Raw genomic sequence first — 10,261 nt, forward strand, 5'->3', positions numbered from 1 at the left:
CTGCAAGTGCTTACTGGTAACTGCAAATGGTATGTGGCCCAGTTTGGCACATGTGTGGTATTTTTTAGGCCTCAGGTCAGATTTGAGTTCTGGTCTCAACATGAACTGTATCATAGGAGGTGTTGGACAGGACGGCTGTATTTTACACTCAGACTGGATATGGCAAACATTCAGAACTGACAAAAAGGCCCATATTCAAGTGACAGTATGATTGCAGGGAAGTAAATTTCCCATCATGGCTATTGTCCACCAACACCCAAACCAGTTTCCTCCATCATGGTCTTACCCTTTTATGTCCAGCTCTTATCCTTGACATGAATCTAACATCTTTACTCAAAACAAAAGACACAGTCACCTCTCATCTTGCATTCATCTGTTTGTCTAGCTTTTCACTCCACTTGTTCCGGCTCAGCATCCATGCAAGTCTCCCAAGGATTCCTGGGCATCTGGGGCATGGAGAGGATCAGCAGGGCGATGCCACAGAGGAAGAGGAGGACGAAGCCGGTGCAGGCGCAAGCGAAGGACCAGGCGTAGTAGTACTCGATCCAGATTGTGTCCTCGCTCTCAATCATGCGTTTGACTGATTGTCGCATCACCTCAAGTGAGATGAAGGCGCAGAGACCTGGGAGGGAGAAAGATGTGTGATGTGACCATAAAGGTACAGTGAGGTTTTAGCACCATACTGTGAATGCTGCAGGGAAATGGACATTTTGCTGGTTAACTGAACCCACCTGCAAATGCGTAAAACATGCCAGCAGGTTTGAGGAGGTAGTCCCGTCCTTTGCCTCCACCAGTACACGACGCCATCAAACACAGGGAGGCCAGCATCATGAAGACCAGGCTGAAGATAGAGATGGCTGCAGCGGAGATGTTGTACTCTGGAAAGAAAAAGAGACCTCAAGTGAAGTGGTTCATTAATGTCCTTTACAATCCAATGGCAGCAGTTGTTTTAGGGTCCTCAACTACTTTCACATTCTTCACATTACATATTGTCTATTGGGGTGCAATTAACTTGGATTTTTTTTCATTTTCGTTTTCAGAAAAGCCACAAAGCCTCTCTATGTTTTAATTAGACAAAAAACAATGTCTGAATCCACCACTTAATATGGATTTTCTTTGATTCATACACTTCTACTGGTTATGGTGCCTTATGAGGCACATCACATTTTCTACAATCAACAGGAAAACAGTACAAATTATTCAAAAGCTACAAACTCTTCCATTTCAAACTGAGTAGTAGCAATATGGGACTGCTATGTACATATTACACACATATTTTGGGCCATTGGGTAATTAAATAATGGCTTGCAAGCCTTTTGAAAATGGCTTACACTAATTTGTTTTTACATTTTGAGCCAGTATGTGGTCCTGGATCCTTTAAAAATGGTTTTGGATGGAATAAGTTCTCATTACTGTATGTTTTGGAGACGTACTTGATTAGTGTCAGGTTAAATGATGATAAAACAGCTGGGCAATGTAGTTTGTAGAAAATGTTACTGAATCAGGTTAAAACAGTGCATTTGTTTTGGACTGTTTTCAGCAGCGGAATGATACACATTTGGTGCTTTGGTGAGTTTTTACAGCAGCAGGAAAGAACATGTAACTCATGTGACAGTTTGTCCCAGTTTTTGAATGAGAAGAGGTTTAAGGTAGCGAGGAATAAGGTGACCTGCTAATGGAACGGATCACTGACCACACATGTGCTCTAACGGTCGTGATCTTTACATCCAACATACAGTTATTCTTTATGAATGTAGTTTGAATCTTGTGTTTACAGATACAGTGTGTCTGTGTGATAGGAGCAGCAGCTGGCTTGTTTTCCTGAGCAGAGAGGTGGATGGGATGCGGCGCCTTTGATCTGCCGCCTGTACGCCTGTGAACCATGCCCAGAGGAGAGGCACTCCTTTGGGGGAAGAGAGCCTTCATCTCCTGCTGGCAGGGGAGGATGGGCCGCACCCTGAACCCTCCGTGTTCAAGCCTTCGCTTCTCAGAGATACTGCGTGTCTGTGGAGCTCGTTGCTTTGCTCAGTCTGAGATGCCAAGGTTTCTCCACACCAAGAGCAATGTAGACATCAAAAGACAGCAGAGTTTCAATCAAACAGGGTTCACTTCATTGAGCAGCTGAAGGATTCCTCAGTCCTTAGAAACATGAGATTGATTTAGAAAAAGTCAACCCTGTGAGGGGTTTGACTTTGAAGTCAGAATGTGTGCTCTGTGTGTATATACTGTGTATGGACAATATATGTGTGTAGCTTTGCTCTTCATGTGCATGCATGCAGATGTTTGTGCGCATATGCTGTGTGTATGTGTCATATATTCATATAAGCTGTGGATACTGCGGATTCATGTGCATGCTTGTTGGATTATGCATGTGCTGCTTACGTTTATGTTTGGAGGAGATTTTAGATTTAAACACAAAGTTTCAGACGTGGAGATCTGTTTTAGTCCTCTCTCTGAGCCAGATCTGGCATGTGCTTACACACACACACACACACACACACACACACACACACACACACACACACACACACACACACACACACACACACACACACACACACACACACACACAGCTATGAAGAAGCTCCAAAGGCCCAGATCCATTCCCAGTGCATCCTTGACTATTCTCGACTTCCATAGATTTTCATTACGCTTCATGTATTCTTCACTGGCAAACTCCCCATGGCAGATAAGAGTCTTAATGTATGGACGGATGTGCGTGTGCTGACATACATTGACTACGTTCATTCAACCGTATACACCATTATGGTATAACCAAATGGCTCATTCAAGAGTGAATAACGCTACATGAAACTTAGGTCAGTGCTGCGATCATTCCAGCAAACTTGTAGTGTGTCTCTCAAGGGCGAGCCATCAGCGCCGGGGTGCCGCATGTGTGTGTGTGTGTGTGTGTGTGTGTTAGTGGATGGGGGAGGGATACCCGTAAATACTTGCATTAACGTCTCTGAGTTCAGGGTGAGGGGGTGAGTCCATGCACAAGACTATCCAGATCTACACCCCAATAACTGAGTCTGACAGCGCTCCACATGTGCCCGGGCTCCGTAATGCACATTACATGGGAGGGCTGTCACACAACATGCACTGGCTGGGCTCAGTAGGGTCACAGCTGTAAGAGGGTCAGTGGAGAGGAGATGGAAAGAATGAAGGATGGAGGAAATGGTAGCTGGAAAAAAAACACAGCTATCAAATGTTGACTGTACTGTATGTACAGCACGAGTTGCATTGTTCCCAGGGCACCAAATGTGTCAGTGTGTCAGTGCACAGTGTGAATTCACAGTGTGACTATGACCCACAGCTGGAGACCATCACAGAGGATAAGTTTACATTTTCAAACAGCCTTAGTATATGCATCAATATCTTCCAATCTTCTGATATAATTTGTGAGGAAAATGTCTGCAGCACATCATCATGCTATAAAAAAAGAAATATATCACAATGCAGTGCCAGTGCCTTGAATGATGAGAGACATGTAGTGCTGCCAATTAAGACCTGTGTAGACACAGTGAATTTAGCCGGTTGGACACAGGGTTGGGAAACGATAAAGGAAAATCCAATAGCCTTTCACCCAGGACTTCTCCATGTCCTATGAGGGGTTTTTGTCATTGACAACTGGTCAAATACACCTGCTGTGACACTGATGACTGTGCTCCAGTCAGAAATGAAACATGAATGAGAGTCTGAACCCACAGAGAGCAGCATGTGACAGCAGCAGCAAGTGAGGTCAGTGGGGAAACTGTGAGGCAGCCGCTTTGATGTGCAACTTCACAAACACTGGGATGTCCTAATGTTCCAACAGACATATTTACAAAATGAATTCACAAAGGAATCTCCGCTTTTTTCATTTTGAAACCTACCTTTTTGTGTTTTATATTCAAATATCTCAGCATCTTGCCCCGGAGTGAAGTGCCTGAAGTAAGTGCAGTTTTCCTCTGTGGAAGGAAAGAAAATGGGATTTAGTTCACAATAAAATCTGTGTTACATAATTTATTAATATAATTAACTTTAACTTTATTTATTAAAAGTTAAATATTCATCCTGTTTTAACTCTTCTTGCTCTCCACCAACTGTGACTGCTTCCAGCTCCACTACACTTCTCATTGAACAGCTCGTCACAGTACATGTTCTATGCATAGAAAGCTACGCTGCTTTCAGCCCTGATGACCAGAGTCTTTTGCTGTGTGTTCTTTCTTTGATTCTCTTGCTAGGTTAAAAAATCTTTTGTTAAGGTTTTTATTAAGTTCAGCTGAACCTTTTCACACTTCCGTTCAATTCAAATAAGTTTGCTTTATTGGCCAAAGCGTCAAGGATAATGTAATTCAATCATGATTTCAGAGAAATAAAACAAACAATGCATTTATTCAAATCAAATGAATAAATAAAACGCTTACTTGACGCCTTGACCCACATACTTTTGCACCACTGGCTGTGCACCACCTGTTGTCATATAGTGTGTGAATATGTGAATTCTTTGAACACTTCACACCGCCTCAGATCTATGTGACAAAAGCTCTCACAGATTGACACCACCAGGATAACGTTACCACAAAAATGTTTACGTGATGCCGTGCAGACCCTGGTCTGCTTTGTGTGGTGTGACTGTCAGAGTAGAAATTGTTACAGCAGACATCGCATTCAATTTTTATCGAGCAGGCGAAGCGTTAAACCTTGGGGATTTGCACAAATAAAGTCAAGGCTGCTTTACTTGATCACAGGGTGGTTTGGAAGAGTAAGTATTCTTTGATTCTGAGTCTAAAAAAAAAAAAATGCAGTTTAGAAACAGGCTTGTTTTTCCTGTCAAATCTTGATTACACTCGACTTCTCACATACCATATACTTCCCTTTGCATTTTAAAAATATATACATGGTTAGAAGTACTTGATCAAATGCAGACAGAGCGGTTCATGTTTAACATCTGAGGCTCCACATCACAGAATGTGTTTCTTGGCAATAAAAAGAAATACACTTCAACACAGGTTCAGATGATCATATTTGCAGTGAGAGTGAGAATGTATGTAACACCAGCCAACTATGTCACTAATTTGAGGCAAAGTCAAGTGCACATGAATGATCTTGGTTATGTGATGAACTCTCCCGTCTCACGTATGTTCCTAATCCTCTCTTCCATACAGTCTCACCACGGGACATCGGTGAAATGCTTTCATGTGAAAATATGTCGTGCTGCATGGTATCATATCACGGGCAGAACTCGACAACCCATGCTGGGGTGGTAGACCATTTTCCAATGTTCCATGGAAACTATGAACGTAAGCCGAAGGGGATGTCAGTGTGCTCTAACAGGAAATAACACAAGAAGTGATTTCATTTGATAGGCACCTAAAATATATGAATCATATTTTTTCCAAGCCAACATTGTGCTGTTTACAAAAACCTCCTTTGCAATTACAAGCTTTTAATGCTGTGTGTCATATTATGTTGGATGCACAAAAGACATGTTTTTATGAATGAGGACAGGGACTAGCCATCAACCCCCCCCCCCCCCAAAAAAAAGACCTGTTACTAAGCAACAAGCTCCTGTTTTCACCATAGAAGGCATTTATGAAGGTGTGATAGAGGCTCGTCAGCCAGTTGTACGTCTGAGCCAAACCCCAAACCTTGCATTCAATAGAGAGGCTGAAAACAAATGCAAATCCAGCACTCCCCTCGCTGTAACACCAGACAGCTCTTTCAGAAGCAGGAAACATGGTCCCATCTGTGGTTGAGAAAAGATTTCGTTTTAAGTGTAAGAACCACACTACCCATGGCTTTTCATTCACTAAATGCAAATCTGGATTGTTATGTACGTTAAAGTGGAGCCACTCAACAGTTCATGGGCCGTGGAGAGGTTGCTTTGAGCTCATTATCTGTATCATGCAGCTTTTTTCCTGTATGTAACTGGGTGTGGTGTGTCCCCTAATTACACCTTTTTGTACTATCTTCAGAGTGCAAACCTCCCAAAAAAATATGAGGGTAAGCTGGTGATCATGAACTAATCTGTATTCATCTTTGGAAGCACACTGCCACACAGGCAAACGCAAACACTGTTGTACAGCGTGGGGGTCCTCATCCTGCTCAGCTCTGCTGACAAGCTTGGTAAAGCCCCCCTTCTTCCTCATAGGCCAATCCGTCATCTTTTCAAAGATCAGGCGATGACATCGGATTAGCGGTCTCCATATTGTCATGTCACAGCAGCACCTTTTAGAGGTCCAGACCTTTTTTTTTTTGGCCAGCTCTGTTTAGCTGTCATAACATAGTACATTCTTATCAGCTAATACAAGTGATGACAACTTCAATAGTGTTGTTGTAGGGTGAACACAAGTGTACATGTCACCAAACAGATGCTCACTGAAGGTGCATCAGTGTGTGTTACTACAGAGCCCTGCAGGTTCCAATGCTAAACTTATTTTCGATACTACATGCATAAAATCATTCAGCCACGACATTCAACAGAATTACATTTTTATTTACTCAAAATTTAACCTTTGATACTGGTTGGCCTCACACTAAAGCACTCACACTAAAGATAAGTAAAGTAAACCTTTGATTGGGCTCTAAACTCACAGAGGCATATAGACATATCTGTAAGTGTTAAAGAAATCGATGGCAACTCACCTCCCTCATATCCAATGCCTATTCCTGTCATTTGCCCATAAGAGCAAAAGTACCAGTGGTTCCATTGCTTTTTGGACTACGTGTCCCATCCCCTGGGAATGTGAAGTAATTTGAGTATCCATGTGGGCTGCATGGAGATGAGAAATTGTCGGAAGGTCTCGTGTGAACAGTGTGGTGGGACAGTAGGCCTTAGAGCTATGTCTGACTCTTCCAGGTGGCCCCGTCACTCAGAGGAACGCCACTCTTGGCGTGAACACTTGACCCTTGTGGCTTCTACCCAAGACAGCTGAGTATTTACGTGGCTTATATTTATATCAACAACAACTGCTTGCTGAGCAATTGATTTTAAAAATCAAACCTTTTCTGTATCTGGAAAGACGGTGATCAGATTGTTGTAATTGTGTATCTTTGCATGCTGTGGCCATTGGAAATGCCTCAATGTCATTAGAGAACAAAACTTTAAGTGTTTGCAATATGAGGAGTGGCAGCAGGGAGGAGCCTTGTATCTAATGGTTTTTATTTACAGCTCACAGCAGCTTGGAAAGTGAGTATAAAAAAGATCCCAGTATGAAAAGAAAGCCGGACAACTCGGAGCACATAAAGCTAAAGCTGCCTTCAGTTAAGTTTTGCCTTGCATGAAACCTGAAGCTGAAGTGACATATAATGTATGTCTGCATTATACACACAAAGTTATTCTGAGATCACCTCACAATCTGTGCTTCGTCAGCCATGGCCTAAACAACAGCTCAGCTCATATTTTCCAGATGAGTGTCTCACCTCACACACTGTTCAAGTCCTGCTTTGGATCAGAGGTTGACATGCGGCTATGATAAACAATAACGTTCCTGTCCAAATACAGCTATTGGACTGGGAGAAATCCCTGGAGACTGATGGAACGATGCCACCTGCTCATCAGGAGCGGTTCACATGCCGCAGCGGCCCACTCTCACTTTCCAAATGTTTATAGACGACCACTGTCAGCATGTTTGTGCAAACTTAAACTTACAGATAAAAACTCCAGAAGCACTAGCCACTTGTGATTTTAATCTGATGAATTCCCTGCATGTCTGGGTGGGCTGGACTGATTCAGTATATTCAGCACATGCCTGCCATGCCTGCCCTCGACCCTCGGCCACTTTGTCGTCTCTTGGATTATCCCTGTAGAGCAGACAGTGTTTGGGATTCCCAAACAGCTCTGTGAGCTGGACAAATTTGGTGTTCCAGGGCAATTTATATCAAATGACATACAGGGTCAGATAACAATCAACAGCTAGATAATGGTTTCTCAAATAACTGTCTGCATGCCAACTGGGCTGTCTGTGAGTCTCTGCTGGTCAGCAACTGCTCAACAGGGTTTATATCCATTTTACTCTATTATGGTCCACTTATTATGGTCTGCTTTTTATTCAAGCTGCTTCAAGAGCGTCTGTTATCATAGACAGTTTATTCTGAGACATTCAAAGTGTCTGGATACACATGACCACACTATCTCAGCATCATTAAGAGCTGAGGGAAGAGCCTTTTCTATTTCTTCCCTTTTAGAGATGTGCAGTATGTTACATTAAATCACTGGACATCTATTACTCAATGAGTAACATTTTAATGTTGTGGTAGGTTGAATCAGCGGATGTGTTCTGTATATAAATTTTTAATCTGCAAACTAACAAGTAAGTATTTGGAGTAAAAAGAAGAATGCACTCCACGGTGGTGTTCTGGAAAGAAATCTGGAGAAGGCTACTGTATGTAATGTGGGCTGTTGTTGATATCTAGAGGAATTAACACTAAAGTCTTAATGTGCTGCAAATTGTATCCTTCATATTTGTTGAATTATATGCTGGCTGTGATTTACAGCTTCACACAAAGACATATTCTACATATTTTTTCAGCTGACTTGCTGCACATTGACCAAAAAACGGTTACTTTGGTAAAAACTGAACTGTTTCCCTGTGATACCTAAATATGCGTTCTTCTGAATAATTTATACAGATATTTCAGTTTGTTTCTTGGAAATGATTAGGAAACTATGTGACCTATAAAATACAACAGTGTTACAAATGGGAATATTGAAGCACAGGTGCCTAATAATTGCATATAAATACGTAAGTACAGGCAGTTCTTAGTTACTTTCCATCACTGATTAAGGGCGATCTTAAAGTGAATTCTCTGAGGATGTTCCATCGATTGTCTGTCAGGTACTGGCACATGTTGTATGGAGTATCAATAGTCTGCATCGTAGCTGGTTTTGCTAATAAACACATCTTTCAACAGAAGCAAGACAGCGATCAGTGAAATGAGCTGTTGTGGAGTTTGGTTTTCTTAGTGGAGGCCGGTTGGGTGATTGGATGAACTCTCTGTCTGGGCTCTGTATTTTTTAAACAAACAGTGGCGTCTCATGCTGTTGTCCCACCCCAACCATGTCTGCCTGTAGCTGCCAGGAGTCCCTCATAGGACGCTGACTGGTCTGAACCACTGTGGTTCAGCCATATACATAACTTGAAACCTAACAAGATGGATTCTCGGCTTGCATGATCTCATGCGATCTTGCAGTCTCGGTAGCCTGGATACTGTTTCCACCCTCACCGTCGGGTTTATTCAAAGGAGGGGCAGTGAGGATCATCATGACTGACTGACGGTTAATGGTGGACTTCCAAACCACCACGAGATAGCCTAAACATGACCTAAGCTCAGAGCCTAATGCATGTTACTGAAGTATTTCAACACCACTGGAGACTGACATTGAAGAAAATAATAATTTTCTTCAGATGAAAAATCAACTATTCTATCACAGTCATAAAATGTTTATTACATTATTGAAATGTGTCTGCATGTTACTCCAAATAGGAGCTTTCTTCTTTTTCACAACGAAGCTTATAATGTCACATGACATGTCTGGTGATCCTGCATCAAGATCACTATTCTTAGAAGCTTCGTTACTCAGAGCACTGGGCTGGATTGCATAAAGGCACCTCACAGTCAGAGATAAACAGTGTTCCTACAGTACAGAACCACGCCTTTGGTCTAAATGTTACACGAACACAGACCAAAAGAGAAACATGCCCTTCAGCTTTAATGTCATTTTTTGCTCCTGATATAGAAGGTTTTGGTCAGATGTCTTCTTACCTCCAGGCAGGCTGATGGGTCCGCAGCCGCGCCCCTCCACGTAGTTCTCCGAGCTGATATAGATGTACTTCTTGCACAGCCTCCACAGGCCAAAGTGGGCCGCCTCGCAGGTCTCATTGACTTTATCCACTTGCGGACTGAGCACTGCCCAGTGGTCCGTTACCACCGCTGTGAACATGCAAGCCATACCCACCAGCACCACGAAGATGGCAATATTTATCTTGGTGCGCTTGTGCATCTTTCCAGGTGATGAAAGCTCTGTACAGTGAATGTTCTTCCTCCGATAAAAAAAAAAAATTAATCTATAAAATTGGATGTTCTGCAATGTGGACACACTGCTTTGTATCCCAGGAGCGTCTTTCCTCAGTGACTGCAGCAAGCTTCCCAAAAAAGTCTCCTCTCCTTTCCCCTCTCCTCCTAAGTCTAGTGTCTTCTCTCTACGCCTCTGGTTCGAAGGGAAAGGGGCCAGACTGCTCTGTCCTAGTTTCAAGTCCCCTTTTCCCTACTCACT

At 42.7% G+C, this 10,261-nt stretch overlaps 1 protein-coding gene across 1 annotated transcript; it reads right to left on the reverse strand.

Moving 5' to 3' along the window:
* Window positions 1-262: 262 nt before the first annotated feature.
* LOC139348173 (voltage-dependent calcium channel gamma-1 subunit-like) lies at window positions 263-10,032 on the reverse strand. The gene is made up of 4 exons (XM_070988134.1): window positions 9,751-10,032; window positions 3,876-3,950; window positions 732-878; window positions 263-622 (listed from the first exon to the last, which is right to left on the reverse strand). Exons 1-4 carry the CDS (start codon window positions 9,986-9,988, stop codon window positions 390-392), a joined length of 693 nt encoding a protein of 230 aa, XP_070844235.1. The 5' UTR covers window positions 9,989-10,032; the 3' UTR covers window positions 263-389.
* Between the last annotated feature and the right edge of the window lie 229 nt (window positions 10,033-10,261).

The sequence above is a fragment of the Chaetodon trifascialis genome, chromosome 2 (genome assembly GCF_039877785.1).
Source record: "Chaetodon trifascialis isolate fChaTrf1 chromosome 2, fChaTrf1.hap1, whole genome shotgun sequence".
NCBI classification, from domain to species: Eukaryota; Metazoa; Chordata; class Actinopteri; order Chaetodontiformes; family Chaetodontidae; genus Chaetodon; species Chaetodon trifascialis.

Bases quoted from the DNA above. Each gene is read 5' to 3' on its own strand.
- LOC139348173 (XM_070988134.1), bottom strand. From the start codon at position 9,988: ATGCACAAGCGCACCAAGATAAATATTGCCATCTTCGTGGTGCTGGTG. The intron at 3,951-9,750 runs GTAAGAAGACAT...TTCCTTCCACAG, and splicing joins ACCCATCAGCCTGCCTGGAG to AGGAAAACTGCACTTACTTC. The intron at 623-731 runs GTGGGTTCAGTT...TCTCCCTCCCAG, and splicing joins CATGTTTTACGCATTTGCAG to GTCTCTGCGCCTTCATCTCA.